This window comes from Pteropus vampyrus, unplaced genomic scaffold, assembly GCF_000151845.1.
Source record: "Pteropus vampyrus isolate Shadow unplaced genomic scaffold, Pvam_2.0 Scaffold121, whole genome shotgun sequence".
NCBI classification, from domain to species: domain Eukaryota; kingdom Metazoa; phylum Chordata; class Mammalia; order Chiroptera; family Pteropodidae; genus Pteropus; species Pteropus vampyrus.
Window position 1 is genome coordinate 67,376 of NW_011888902.1, and position 16,437 is coordinate 83,812.

At 42.1% G+C, this 16,437-nt stretch overlaps 1 protein-coding gene across 1 annotated transcript in view; it reads right to left on the reverse strand.

Moving 5' to 3' along the window:
* USH2A (usherin) overlaps positions 1-16,437 on the reverse strand; it is a gene marked incomplete at its 3' end in the record, with an annotated part of 612,524 nt that overhangs the window by 63,366 nt on the left and 532,721 nt on the right. The window contains 3 exon segments of the mRNA XM_011366141.1: positions 6,242-6,596; positions 14,185-14,347; positions 15,785-15,943. Of these exon segments, the coding sequence (XP_011364443.1) occupies positions 6,242-6,596; positions 14,185-14,347; positions 15,785-15,943 (677 nt within the window).

Here is a 16,437-nt window from a genome sequence, read left to right on the forward strand (position 1 = left end):
ATTTAGCCTTTGCAACAGCCTTGTGAAATAAGTAGCATCTTGGTTTAGACTTAACAATTAAGAAGGAAGGCATTTAAAGTGTAAGGTCAAGGACATCTGAGCACAAGGAATGACAGGTGGAAAGAGCCCAGGGTGGCCTTCTTGCAGAAGGACTCAAGAGATACTTCAGAAGTAGAATCAATAGGACTTAGTGAAGGACTGGATTTAGAGGTAAGGAAAGGCAGGACTCAGGGATGACTTGGCTTGAACAACTAGAAGGATGATGGGTCCGTTTAGTTATGTCACCGGATATAATGGGATATATGAGGTAGTAATGAGTACAACTTAGAAAAATAGGTGATGAGTAGCTCTACTGGAACTGGTAGACATATATCTCCACAACACTTACAGAAAGAAACAATCAACCTTAAACCTTTAAGGCCACTTTCCTCTTAAGGGCTATGTAAGACCATCTATATAAGATCCGGGGTCACACAAAGCAAGTTAAAGAAGGGAATTCAGTAGAGAGGCTTCTGGGTTATCTTTTTACCACTTGGGAAAGGGAATGAGGATACTCCACACTTCTCTCCCTCTTATGAGGGATACACAAGAGGACAGTATGAAGAAATTGGGGGTGTCCGCAAAAAGGGTGAGATGGGCATTCTATTCTTTTTGGGAGGCTTGCTACTTGAGATGAAGAGACTCATAGGGCAATTTTGACGCAGACTCTAGGGAGGAGAAAGGTCTTCAGAGATTTGTATGTGATCCCAAGATTTTGAGATCATGGCCTAACACAGAAGCTGGTCCCCGCTTCTTGTTTATCGAATTCTGAAGTGGTGAGGCTGGCTTGGGTAGGTCAAGTAGAGAAGATCGTGCTGGACAAGCTATATTTTCCTTATTTGATGCCTAGTGGATACCAAGAAAGGAATGAATTGTGTCAGTCTGATAAAACCTGATGTTGGCTGACTGCTTGAGACAGGAGTGCTCAGAAGTTAAAGAGGTTGTGGGGTGAAATCTCTGGGGTGCAAGACATGAGCCAGAGTACTGGCTGTACCAGGGACAGTGAGCACTGCGTTTCCCACGGGCACTGCTACATGACCCACAGAGACACTCCCGTGAGGCATGCGCCCCACAGAAAGCAATGATACATGGCTTAGGACAATATCGACGAATGAGGCTCTGCTCTCTTTTTTATTCGATTCTATCTGTTCTGCCAAGATCCTGGGAAATTGACAGGAGGAGAAGAAGGACCTGAAGCGTGAGGAAAAGAAACACGCCCTCTCTTCCTTGCTGCAGATCCCGTAATGCGGGGCAGGCTTTGGACTGGATTTAGACGAGATTTTTTTAAACAACTAAAATCAGTCCTGATGACCAAAACTGAGGTGATCGGTGCCACTGAAAGTGACGGGAAAACCATGGGACCTGCTGTAGAGATGACTGATGAGTGAGCAAAGGAGGCCCGATGAAGCTGTCTCGATAATGTGGGCGGAGAAAAAACGCTCTTTTGAAGAAGTATTTATACGAGGTTCAAGACGACGTATATGGATCCGCTTTTTGCGCAGTCCCCAGTAATACTGAGCAAAAAGTAGATCCCCGATATATATATATATATTTGTGACTGATAGGGTATTATTAGAAAAAGTAAGAGGATAAAGTTAATGTCAAACCAAATGTATCATTACAATTAAGAAAATGAGCTGTGCCAAAAAGTATCCATTTTTTGGTGTGACATTTACCCACCCATACGTTGTAACTTTTATATAGAAAGAATGAACGACACAGGTATCACAGATTATAAAATGTGAAAAGCTCAGTTTATAGAACTGATATATAAATTTACGGTAATTGTTTATATTACCATTTTTTTTCTTCATTTTGGAAAGGCAGTCACCAAGGAGTCCTTTTAGATAGCAAGACCTCCCAAAACATTTGTCTTACAAGTGGATCTGGGTAGAAAAGGCTAAGAATCATCAAATTTTAAGAGCTATAACTAATTTAAGACCACATGTAAAGAGCAGTAATATTTTACATAAAATTAAGCCAAAAGGAAAATGGAATTAAAAAATTCATTCATCAATTAACTCACAAACTTTCCATAATGTGGCAATTATGAAGTATCTCACCCCTTCCCCAAACACACACATATCTACTTCAAGGTAAAGAACTCTGAGACAACCACATGAGGACATTTTGGATGCCTCCTCCTTGACATTGGGCAAGGGAGTTTGGCAACCGAGATCTAGAAACTAGAGTTTGCAATTCTGGATTTTATTTCCAGATTGGAAGCCAACGTTTCGTGGCCCATATAGCGCGCTTGCCCCTCAGCCCATGTGCTTGTTTCCACACACAAGGAGAAGCAGCATCTATCTTTCAGGTTCCCGGGCAAATGTGCGATCTGGGCTTGATGTTTCATAATCCTGCGGGGTAGGCAGGGATACACTCAGAGCACAGACTAACAGGTAAACCACCTTCGCCTTTAAATCCCAAGTTACTCCTGCCAGTGTGATGGCAGGTGCCAGTGAGGAAAAGCAAACAAACTGAAATGGTGGCAGCAGCGTCGCCAACCTCGCCAGGAGCGTTCCCGGCAAATACCACCGTGGAACTCTTGAATGCCAAGCGAGGCTGAAGACAGTTTCTCTCCCGAAGCTGCACAATTCATCACGGAGCTGACTGGGAAGAGAGGTTACGGGTTTCTACCTCAAGCTGGTTTTCCGTAGTGGCGGGTTATTAGTCTGAAGACACCCTAAGAATCTAGACCTTTCTGTCTTCCCCTCAGAAGAACCTACTTAGGCCCAAAAGGAGATGAAGCTTTTCACGAGGTTGGGAGAGACGCTAGTGATACATTACACCCCACGCTCTTTCCACTTCTCCTCTCCTGCTGCCTTTGCTGCTGCTGCTGCTGCTGCTGCTCCTGCCAGCACATATGCTCTCCACCCCCGTGGAGGGCCCCCACTGCCAGTTCTCCATCCGCTGCCACCATCGGGAGGACTCATGCATCCACTGCATCTGTTTTATGCGGCTCTCCCAGCAACGTCCACCTGTCTATAAACAACTCCGGGAGGACTCTGGGACAAGCCAGTGATGGCAGTACACTGTGGCCAACTTACTGGTGGTCCCTTCTGCAGAGATGGGATCCCAGGAAACAAGAGACGAAATGAGGGGACTTAGCGGTATCTCTTGCAAGTCCATGGATTGAATTGTCATTCTGAGAGTGTAGGGAAGAATTCTGTGTCTTACTAATCGAAAATATCGTTCCTTTGCTCTGGAGGTTTTCCGCCAAAGTCATCTATGAAACAAAAACCTGAAAGATCTCCTAGGGCAGGTGCAGAATTGGAAGGAGACAGTGAAGAGGTTTAGCCAGTACAGGAATTAGAGAAATAGTAAACAGAGCTGGGAAGGCGCTCGGAGAAAGATTTAAGGGCATCATCATAGCCTGAGCAGCAGAAACTCAGAAGCAAAGACACTTAAAACCTGGAAGTGCCCAGCAGTAATAATCTGTGCCCGAGACTCGATCAACTTACCCCGTCTTCGCTCTGCCTGCGCAGGCAGCCTCATGCTAGACTTCACAAACGAACTTGAGTGTAGCATTGAGTATTGACATATTGAACATAGTGCTTAATGACTATTTGCCAAATTGGACTGAATCATCAATAAGCTGTTTCTGACCTGAAGACCCGCTGTACCAGAAAAGTCAGTGCTGCGATGAACAGAAAGAGAGGGTCTTAAATGACGGGAGGAGGGATTGCCTAGGACCAAAGGGACATCCTTCTCTGATGGTGAGGAACTGGAGTTAAGTTAACTTCCCTCCTGAGATGGATAGATGGAAGCATAAGTGGACCAGAGGTCTGGCACTATATCCTATTAAAGACGTAGTGTTATATGTGTGTGTGTGTGTGTGTGTATGTACACACACACGCAAATTTAGCTGATCTTAATTTCATCCATTTTTCATCTTCGAATTTCATCCATTCCTACATCCCCAAGACAGTGGATGTAGGAATGGATGAAATTCGAAGACAATCGTTTATTTTTCTGATTACTTCCTTCAAAGTTGTCAGTCCATAACGAGTCAGAGTGGCCTCCTGCCATGGAAACTTGGCCTAGTGAACAGAATTCCTAGACACTAGCCCTACTGCTCTGTGGAAGATGTCCTTGATTACTTAAAAACCTCAGATGGGACTTTCCTGATGAACCCAATAAAGTCTTCTCTTGGGATTCTCAGGGCAAAAGATAGATTTTGGAGGCCACTTTGAACACATGAACACATACACGCACATGCACACACTTAAACTCAAACAGTAAGCAGAAACATTATAGTTTCCTGATTATCATAGCTTCTCTCTTGAGCACTGCAAGGATTAATCTTTAGAAAAATGGAACATGGCAGCGATACAGGACTGTCAGCATGTAGGGCCCATGGGCAAAGGGCCCTATGACGCTTAAAGCGTGGAGCCACAGGCCTTCTCTTTTCCAGAAACTATTTAGTGTAATGAAAACAGAACCTAGCAGATTAAATAAAACAGAGGTCATCAGATACTTTGCGTCTCGTGTTGCAAAGTGAAACGGCTATGAAGGGGTGACTCAGAGACTATTCCACACGGGAAATGCCATGAAACTGTTTCGGAAGATTCAATGTTTAGGCTCAGAACCCTGAAAATCACATTTTAAAAGATCAGGTTTTAAACACTGCAACATCAATGCCTTCAATAAAATGTGTCTGAAGGAAGCTGCCTCATTCCGAAAGTTCTCGTCAAGTAGTTTTACTTTTAGTTTTTACTTTCAGGGTAGAGGTTTAGAACATAAATTCCAAGGACATGATAAGTAATATATGTCCTCAAGAATCACATATCAACTAAAATAGATCTTCTACACTTAAGAACACTGCTTCTAATGCTTATATAATGAAGGGTTTAGAAGATGTAACATGAAGGACCTTGATATACAAAGATAATTAAATGTCAAATGAAAAGTAAAGTACTGATTCTGAAATATTTTAAAAATGTCATCCCTTCATTCACATGTTGCTTATTTGGTCATATGAGAGAATGAAACATAAGGACCGTGAGAAAACATGATGTTTAAAACTATTCATTTACAAAGATTCTTCTGGAGTTTCATTAAAATATATTTGCCCAGTATTATTTAGATATTTTGATGTTATATTCTATAAGATAAGCTTCATGTAAATTGAGCTGCCTAAACTGGAAGCACAGAAACAGGATTTGATCTTTGAAAATAATGCTTTATACTGTTCATTTTTTTTTTCTTTTTAGGAGGAGTTTTCATATTAAGATTGTGGCATATTTTGAAAACTATATGGACTTAACGCCTAAGACCACAAGGTTTCGTCCTCTCTTCATCTGAAGGCTTGCTGCTGATTTCTCAGGGCATTTTTTTTTGCCTAACCATTTTGGTTTACGGCATTATTCTCTCTTGCAATGTGGTTTACGACTAGTAGGTAGTGAGTATGGGATCTGAATCCCAGTGTGAGGAACACTAGAGGCTGGAATCCACTACCGCTCCTACTTTTTCTTATGTGCAGTTCTCGTCCCTGCTATATTATAAAAGAGCTCCCTGATACCAGGACCATCCCGTTTCTGTGTCTCTCATGGAACACCAGGCGATCGCAGGCAGAAACAGAGCTCTCGGGAGATACCAGGTGAACTGAATTAAGCTGTGTTTTGGGCCAGACGGGGGCCAACCCAGAAACATCGCCACTAAATTATAGTGCATGTAATATTCATATCCATATCTATACACCTAGATATCTAGAAATTTCATTTCCTTCTTCCTCAAAGAGCCAACCACATTGCATACTGTATCTAGAGATATTTATTTCTATACCTCTAGATATTGTTTCATTCACATAATCCCTATATTCATCCAGGGATTATATGAATTATATCACCTAGATACTGATATGTGATACAACTGGCTCTTTGAGAAAGAACAAAATTAAATTTCTGTCTCAGTTTGTCCGAGCTTCATACCCATGAGATATAGAGGAACACCTTTAATCTTCCCATTTCATGGGTTTGGAAATCAGATAAAGAGAAATTTACTTATTTGCTTGAGGTAATGCAAATTAACCGTGATCTGCAAACTGGCTTCCAATATCCCTTATACTCAGTATCTTATCCCAAAGACTGTGGTGCTTCTTCTCACACATGAAAGATTTTCATTATTCAACCCCGAAGTGAAGAAAAATGGTAAGCTGGATAAAAAATGAATTTCACCATATTCAGAGCATCTAAGTACTCACCATTACTGTGAAAGCACGCACAGTAGAGACGTTATAGGTCGGGTCGTCTGATGGCTCTTGGTAGACCACGTGGTACAGGGAGATAAGGCCATTTGGTGACTCCGGCCTTGTCCAGTTCAGCATGACTGAATGCGGGCCAGTGGCCTGCGCCCAAGGTGCTGGCAAATCTTGGGGTGGGGCTTCCAGAGTCCGTGCTGATGACCATGGACTCTCCACGGTGCCCCTGGCATTACGGGCTCTGACCTGGTATTCGTAGAGTGTGAAGGGTCTCAGAGCGTCCGCAGCATCGGTAAATTCAAGGGCTCCTTCTGACCAGACGAACACAAGGGACCCCTTCTCAACGCCCGCGGGACGCCTGAAAGGAAACCAAGGTGACAATCAGGAACAGCTGCACGCGTCAGAGCCAGGTTTGCCGAGAGAGTAAGGAATCGCTTTCTAGAAGATTTTGCTATCAGCTTGATTTTTCAACTGTCTCTTCCTGGTGTCATAATGAAGACCAGATGGAGGAATAAGTACACCAGAGGTCTGGCACTATGTTCTATTAAAGATGTAGTGTTATATTTATATGTGTGTATGTATACACACGCAAATTTAGCTGACCTTAAAAAGTAGAACATCACCCATAATCACATTTTCTTGTTTTATCTCCTAGACATTTTTTCTAAAAAAAAAAAAAAAAAAAAAATACACATGCAATAAATGGAAGCAAGCAAAAATTTTTTTAAAAAATCTAAATATTAAAATGATAAAAATACAGAAGCACATATGTAAGTACTATTAACACTTTTGTGTATTTTCTGAAGCTGTGTGTGTGTGTGTGTGTGTGTGTGTGTGTGCCTGCAGTTAGATCAGAGTTTTATTTTTTGCACAATGGAAACCGCACTTTACACAATTATTAGAAGCCGGTATTATTGGGAGTCTTTTCCCTTCTATGGTCTATGGGTTACAATGAGGGTACCGATCTGTTTAAATCTCCCTGTGTCTACGTCTTTTGCTAACATGCTCCTACACTCACTCTGAGCTTGGCCATATGACTCTCTCTGGCCAGGGGGACACGAGAAGAGACTTGAAAGCATTTGCACACTGAGGCTGACGCCCCTGAATGCTCCTGAAGCCACAGGCTGTGCCTGCAGAAGGGCCCAGGCCGATGCACCAGCGGATAAGGAAGGGCCCAGGCCGATGCACCAGCGGATAAGGAAGGGCCCAGGCCGATGCACCAGCGGATAAGGAAGGGCCCAGGCCGGCGCACCAGCGGATAAGGAGCCACGGCGAGAAGCCAGGCATTCTCGTCTTCTTTTGCCCAGCGCGATGCTGTTTGGTATTTGTTTCCAGGATGTTTTTAAAAGTATTTCAAATTCACTTGCCACCTGTTACTTATGTCTCTTTATTTGAATGTTCTCCTCTTGGATTAAACCATAACTCTTCAAAGTAAAGCCCATTTTTTCTTATATTTATCAGCAAAACTTTATTGAGCACTTATTGTACACTGGGCTTTGTACCAGGAGTCAAAATGCATAAACATAAAGCCCTTACCAAAAAGTTTCTCATCTGAGTAGAGAAATAGAGCTAAAAGCAAATGAATGAAAATAACATGTCACATAACAGGAATTTTCTTTAGGATCTTTAAAGGGTAAAAATCAAATTCCTTTTATATGTCTTCTCTGAAACTTGAAAAATGCGGTCTGCTCAAAAAATTTTTTTCAACTACCTGAGAAGGGGATTGGTTCATCCCATCTTTAGGTTTTACTGATATCAAAACTAGAGCCCATGAATACTCTGTTGGTACTCAATATATAGAGCATTAAACATCTAAGTAAGAGAAATGAAACTGTCAATTGTTGAGATGGCCCCAAATATCTGATGTTTCGCACAGGACAGTTATTTGCTCATCTAGGTGTAAATCATATGCAGACTGGACCGAACGGGACATTCCTGAGGAATCGTGGTTGTTTTATTTGTGTCCCCAACATCCGAGTCCAACCAAGTGTTCGATATTTTTTGTCTCAGGTGAATGGCATATAATTTTATTGCTTTTCTGTATCTTTGCCTCATCTCTATCAATTCTTTTTTTTCCCGTTAGGGTAGTATTCTGGGTTGGGGAAGAATGCACCCAAGAGATGAACCTCTCTTTCTTTAGCTTCCTCTCTAACTGAGGAGAGACCGATGAATAAATCAGTATTTCTAGGCCATTAGGAGTATTTAATTAACACACGCTTCATATGCTGGCATATTCACATACTGCCATATCAGATTAACCATCAAAATGGAAAGGGTTATTAAGACAAAGTAAATGACAGTATCTTTCACAAAAAGGAAGGATAGTTAAAATCTCTGACTTTGGGAATTCTGGTGATCCTCAAGTTGATAAATCACTAGGACCTCAGTATGAGTGATGACAAACGTCCTGCTGGAGGCCACAGAGCTTCCTGGATGCCACTCAGTGACCTGCAATTACCATGGAAAGCCACCTTGCTGTTCCTCGCTACCATGTACAGGCCAGATTCTGCACGCAGTGTGGGTTTGCAGGGTTTGGCCATTGTACTGCTGCAGATACCAGGTACCATGTATGTCATTGGAATGACGACCACAGGGCTCACAACCAAGGTCTCCTCTCATTGAATTTTTTCAGAGGTGTTTGCTAGCGACATGATATGGCAAACTTACATGAACTTCTATGGGGAAATAAAATTTTCTATTTTGTCTGGCTTCAACCTTTCTATGACAATTCAATTAATTTTTTATTAAAGTCTCATGAATTCCCACAATGAGGTGTAGCCACGGTTGTCATAAAACTGACATTAAAAAAATATGGCCTGAAAGTGTGAATTTTTAAAAAACTATACTATGTAGAAGATTAAGCATTATGTTAGCCTCGAGTTTTATTCACCAAAACAATAAAAGGATGCAGACTGGTTAAGTACTTCTTATCACTACAGAATATTAATAAATTAATATTACTGTGAGGTAAATATTCCATCTGTGGTATTAAAAACCAGAATATCTTTAGGTCTGAATAAACTCTGAGTGCAGGAGTTTGAGTGGACTACAATTATTCTTCATTTATTTAAAATTTAGGCTTCAACTGTTCATTTAACTGGAAGTGTTTCCTCTTAAACAGTCTATATTGAAGAAAGTCACAATTTCCATCCCCTCCAAATAGCCAAATGGTTATTTTATGCCTACGCTCATTTTTTCAACTTTTCCAACTAGAGTTAATTTAATATTGCTTAGCACTACAAAGAAAACAAAAGTGTTAAAACTGGGAACTATATATTTTAAAAGGCATTCCTATTTATATTATCTTAATGGAGCATAACCTTTTAAAGAGCTCCCTACCCCTTATTCTCTGCCAGAAATTCTCAGTGTTTATCATCAAAAGCGATTAGAACAAAATCCTATTAACTCAATGCATTTTCCCTAACAATTTAAGATTATAAAACTGCCACCATCACCTCAAGAATAAGATTAAGAATATTCCAAATTTAAATAAATAGCCGAAAACACTGGTAGTTAGGAGAGGGAGGTTGCTGATTCTGGCCCTGTCACTTAATTAAATGACCTCCGGCAAATTTACCTGTGTTCCCTAGTTTCTGTGTCACTTTGTAAACTGGAGTTAATTACCTTAAATAATACGAGAGGACAGAATGAGATGATATCCTAGAACTTCTGTAAGAATCAAATCAAATAATGCCCATGAAAAACCACTGGGTAAAATATAATACACGATGCAAATAAAGTTGTCATAGAACTAATGTCCAAAGCTGTATTTAGGAAGGCAAATCCGTCAGGTGTATAAAGGCGGCACTGAAAGGGAGTGACAGCAGGCAGTCACACATTGGAGAGGTCGTCCCAGCAGAGCACTGGAGAAGAAGTGGAGATGCCGACGCAGGCTGATGGCAGTGTGAAGGGAAACACAAGTGATTGCAAAATGCTTTGTGAAGGTTGAACCGTCCAGCTCTCTGGTGCTGGGGGAGGGACTTCAGAGACCTTTGAAACGTCTGAAGACTTAACCTCATTTAAGACTTTTTCGTGATTAACAGGCCCAGCTCAGAGAGGCTGGTTCTAGACCACGAAAATAAAGCTGATATTGCAGGAAAGAAAGTGACATGAATGTCTTGGTTTCCCAGCGCTTAGAAAAGCACGTTCGTGTGAATCGTCCCGTGTGCCTCGGCCAGCAGTTATTTTCTAAACAAGTCTCCTCGGGAAAAGAGTTTGGTATATTCTGCATACGGTACTTAGGTTTTGTGGATGGATTTTGCTATTTACAAGGTTATAGACAGAGGATGCCGGAGACATGCTGAAGAAGCTTTGTGTACAAAAACCAGAGCGACCGTGAAGAGAAGGGGAGTGCCCAAGCCAGCCCTGTCTGCGGCCCGTCGGCAAACAGTCTGCAGAGCACTAAACGTCCCCATCACAGGAAATCTTCTCTTTTGTAACTCGCACACACAATCAACAAAGCAGCCTGAAAAAATTACAGTAGTCCCTGTTACCCACGGTTTCGCTGTCCGTGGTTTTCAGTTACCAGCGGTCCCCTGAGGCCAACCGCGGTCTAAAAATATTCAATGAAACATTCCAGAAATAAACAATTCACGAGTTTTAAATTGTGCGCCGTTCTGAGTGGTGTGATGAAATCTTGTGCCGGCCCGCTCCGTCCTGTCCAGGATGTGAATCGTCGCTTTGTCCTCCGTTATCTACTCTCGGCCCATCGGTCACGTAGTAGCCTTCTAGGTTCTCGAATTGACTGTCGTAGTATCACAGTGCGTGTGCTCGAGTCACCCGTATTTTGCTTCATAATGGCCCGAATGTGCATGAGTAGCGATGCTGGCAATTCCGATAAAGCCAAGAGAAGCCTTACAGTGCTTCGTCTAAATGAAAAGGTGAGTGCAGGACCGTAAGGTGTTTTGACAGGGAGATCGAGAGAAAGCCTGTTCATGTAACTTTTATTACAGTATGTTGTTATAATTGTCTGTTTTATTATTAGCTATTGTTGACAGTCTCTCACTGGGCCTAATTTACAAATTAAACTTTATCATGGATATACATGTATAGGAAAAAAAAAATACATCTAGGGGTTGGGATCATCTGCAGTTTCAGGCATCCACTGGGGGCGTCTTGGAATGTGTCCCCTCATATAAGGAAGGACGGCTATATCAAATTAACAGGTAAACTAACAGAAGCGATCACGTTAATAGTCTTGTCTTTACTGGGTTATTGTTTCGTTTTGATTTTTAGACTCATAAACATCTCCTCTCCTTACTGAAGCAGACACTTTTTTCATAGGATATCATTAACAATAGAAGGGGATGGCTGAGGGGAAATGATCTGGGGGCGCTGAAGAGAGCGGAGTGACAAGCATTTCCAGGATGAGACTGGCAAGTTGGCTTCCTGCAATTTCATGGAAACATCTGCAGAGGCCGAACCCCGTTTTTGGTGTGAGCTAAATGCATTTCCTTTGGGAGTGATAGAAGAAAGAGAAGGCAAATGATGAAGCAGAAATTACAGACCATAACCTTCCCAGAACTACTGCGGGCTGTGGCTGTAATGGCACGAGGGGCTCTCTGCAGTCCCAGAATCAAAAAGAACTATGTGTCTACCTTCTATTTCTGTCCTTACAAATTTCCGATTTTTTTTTTTTTGCAGCTATCTAAGAAAAATTTGATATTGTTGTTGTCTAAGCACATTTAAACTTCAGCTGAAATAACGGCCAAGTGATTCATGCCTATGTAGGTGAATATAATGATTGTATCTGGAGCCCCAGTGAGCCATTTTCATTTCACTTTAAATAAAAAACAAAATGTGTCTATGTCAGTCAGTGCCCTTCTGCTGTACTCAGAGGTATCAAACAGGCCACAATTATGATTGTGAAGTGATTGTGTCACATTGGAGGAAGGTTTATTGCTTCTGAGTCTGCGAGGCAGTAACACATTCTGTTTCATATTACTCTTTATATCATTGTTTGGCTGTGACTAGAATAATCAAATGCCATCAAATGCTGTCAAATTCAATTTACAGTATTTTTCATTGAAGCGGGCTTTCTGCATTATATTTCCTGTTTTTCCTCTCTATAGTTGCCATGGAATAGTCACTGTAATCATGAGCTTTATTTACAAAACCAACAGAGTGAAGCCACGTCCTGGTCTGTAACAGATACTTTACTTCCCTTTATTCAGAATAGAAATTGGATGTGCTTTTCTCATACAATTAGCATTAAGTAGATGAAAGAAAACTATTCCAAGAGGATGGGCATTTTAGAGCCTGCCCGGATGTGCTGAGCGCAAAATGTAGATTCGCATTAGCCATTTTTACACGTTCACATGTATTTGAAATCAGAAATGCTATTCTTCAAATTAATGTTTGCGGAGAAGAAATTTGGCTTGCTCATTTTCGGCAGTGCCATCTACGTAACCAGAAATGCAATGATACTTTCTCCTTTCCTAATTTTCCTACAAACCCTTGGCTCACCACTGAACACTGCTCTGAATCACAGGGTTTCCATATCTGGAGTTGCAAGAGGAGCCTACGCTGTTTCACGTCGTGTCCGGGGCGTAGGGCCACATGAAGGAAGGCACGAGGCCGCTGGAGAGACCAACAAAGGATGCTGCAGTGGGGGCGAGGAGCTGAGAAGAAATGAGCTGAGCTCCACATGCCTGACGCAATGCACTGCTTTGGTAGTGGGGTTTTCAGCCTGCAAATCCTTATGTCTACTGTATCGTCTGCCATCGTGTCTCCTCTGCCTTAGATAATGCTATGGTCTGAATGTTTGTGCCCACCCTTTCCCCCCCATATGTGGACCCCCTAACCCCAGGGTGATGTTACGAGGAGGTGGGGCCTTTGAAGAGTGATCAGATCGCACAGAGCCCCTTAGCTGCTCCCACCGGGCCAGGACACAGTGGAAGGATAGCCCCCGATGACCCCGGAGGTGGGCTCTCACTGGACACCGAATCTGCCAGCACCTTGACTTTGGACTTCCTAACCTGTAGAGCTGTGAGAAACAAACTTACGTTGTTTCTGAGCCAGCCCAGTTTATGCTATTTCTGTTACAGCAGCTTGAACGAATTAAGACAGACGGCAAGCTCTCAGCCGATAGTCTTTGCTGCCCTGACTCTGTTTCCCTTTCTTTCCTTCCTCTCGGTCTCTTCCTCCCTCTCCTTCAAAGTGCCTGTCTCTCGTTCTCTTTCTCTTTCTCCCTTCTCCCTTCCCTCCTTCTCATCCTTCTCTTCTTCCCCTTTATGCATTACGTATTTAAAGAAAACATCAATTTAAAGCTATGTGCTCGCTGACCGGGCGAAGACTGGCTCAGGGAGCGCAACGCCCTGCAAACCAAAATGCCCATGGCGGCTCTTTCTCTGTCCCTCCCCCTCCCTCCCCTTCCCCTTTCTCTTTCCCCCTTTTCCTCCATTTGAGGTGGTTACACGTAATAAATTCCGCACATCCTGGAGAAAAGAAGCCGTGTTGACACCATCAGCCAGCTGTCTGGAAAGTCACTGGAACAGAAGGGAACCGCGGAACCGAGCCGCTGTTCGTCCATATGGAGAGCACCGTCTTTCGAGGGTGAGAAAAAGCCCTTCCCATCGCTACGTAACAGGTGATGGAAGACGTGAGAACGCTCGCCCCAGACCCGGCGCTTCCTCTGGAACCACGATGCCCGCCTGGTTAGCGCCCCTCTAGCGCCCGCCCTGCCGCTTCATTAAAGGCGGGGCTTAGCAGTGGCGAGGTCGCGTCTCGGACAGGGCTCGAACAAACGCGGCATGCAGTCGCTCTGACTCTTTTCCTTGGATAATGTGTAAATGTTTCCACTACCACGTTCAGTCCCCAGTACGTGCTCCAAAAATCATGGATTGCCGCCCATTCCCTTATAGAAACAGAAAATGCATTCGATTCCACAGTCCCGGAATGGTGCGCATTCTTAAATAATTAAAAATAACAGTAACGGGCAATGTTACCTGTGAATAAAGTAGTTGGTGACGACTCCATTTGGTCTGTTGGGTGGTGTCCATCTAACCTCGATGCGAGCTGATCCCAGAGCCTTAAGAACAGGCGAATTTAGATCCATCGGGGCTGTTTCGGATGTCTTGGCAAACGTCCTGCTGCTAGCTCCGCAGCTTCCTTGAAACAAAAATTGAGAGCTTTAGCAATCTGACAGGCAGAGAGTTACAGATGCGTACAGAAAAGGAAAGATATCACGAAAGTCATTTTATCCGAACTTTTGTAGATACATCTATACACATTTTAGACTAATACTGTCTATCTCTACAGAATTTGAATGTTTAAATTGGGCATCATTGTTGGAAACTCCATTAATGAACCACACATATTTGTACAGGCATAGACAATAAAGCATATGCATGTCTGAACAGAGTTTTCTCATTTTATTGCAGTCATTCGAGCAAGAAAGTGATAACGTGCTTGAGTTTGTCAAGTGTGTGTGTGTGTGTGTGTGTGTGTGTGTGTGTGTGTGTGTGTGTGTGTGAGAGAGAGATCTTATATGCCCTAACTATATTTTTTTGCCAATATTTTAAAACAACGACCACCTATCAACATGCAGAAACAATTAAGCTGAAGGATATTGTATCTTCATAGCATACCTTGAGAGACATAGAGATGCAGAAGTTGATGTTACATTTAAGTCAAGAGAACCTTAATTTAAAGCTATTTCCATGGTTAGCTGAAGACTGGATCAGGGAGCACAATACCCTTCAAACTAAAATGGCTTGTCCGGTTCACAGAGAGCAGTGGGCAAACTGACTCTCAGTTTCAGAATGAAGCAGAGCAAAACCACAGGCCCCCATCCCTAACCAACTCTATGGGAACTCATATTCATCTGTATGAGTATGACATGTAACATGTAACACAGGAGTTCCAACCACATGTTGAATATGATTGGTAAATTTCTTTGACCTAAGGTGAAGTAACTTGCTCTCTATACTAATATGAGTTACAGCTTTTCTTAACAACTGGATATTATACAAGATTTGGAGGAATGAAGGGAGCGAAAGAGGCTCTTCCCGAAGATGACTGCGCTAACCACTAGGCTAAACCATGAAACTCAAGGTGACAGTTTATGTACATGAGCTGTAGGGCTCGGGGGAGTACTTTAAAATACGTACGATTTATTTGAGTATAACCTGGCTTCTAAATATTGTCTCCCTCCCTCTATCCCTGCCTTGAATAAAACTTAAGCAGAACCAAGGTGACTACATTTTCTATGAAGATTTTGTAATACTGATTTTGTCTTATATTACCAATAATTCCTTTGTGTGATCTAGGTCTAGTTTTTTTTTTTTTTTTTAAGGGCCTTTTAAAACAAGACTTTGCAATACTACCATTTTAATATATTTAAATATTCATGATTTAATGTGCAGAAATGCATAATGCTTCACTCAGTGCCAGGCTCTGATTTTTCTGGGTAAACAGTCCAGTATAAATAGAAAGGAAATGTTAGTCTTTGTATTTGGATTGAGAATCTATTCCTTCTTCACGGAACTTTTTAAAACAAAACACTGTCATAGAAAAGCCTAGGACAAGTGTCTGAAAGACTTTCACCGTTTTGGCATGCTTGTATCCTTATCGCATACTGTGTGAATGGAGCCAAATTTTCCAGAAGGGTGGATCGGTGATGACCGGCAGAGAAGGTGAGGGGTGCTATACTTCCATCGTGGAGTAAGACGTTGTACTCCACAGGCATTTTGGAGATGAGGATCCCTTCAGAGAGAGAGAGAGAGAGAGAGAGAGAGACTAAAAACCTATGTGTATGCTACACAGAACGGTCAACAAATGTTTGTCTTTTAAGAACAATGTATATTTAAACTTTTGTAACTTAAAGGCATATTATTGCTTAATACAGCAATTAATAACAATGTGAAATTCAAGCTGGGAAACATCAGAATGCATAGTCCAAAAGTGAGGAACGGGCATCGCCCATTTTCAAAAACAAATGAAGTATATTATCTCTATTCAAAGATACACTCTCCTGGCAAATAAAAATGAAGGCACATTCTGCTTCTAAAAAATACAAGGCAATTAGAAACGCTGTCATATATTTTTTCCTACGCTTACTTACTCTTAAAGTACATAAGAAAACCTAGTTTTGTTTGTGACAATAATTTTCCTGTAGGCATTGTGTAAGCATCCAGTCTGACACAAGTCCTTGACATAACAGCCCATAAAGTACTCAAATCGCAGTCTACCTAGAGAAT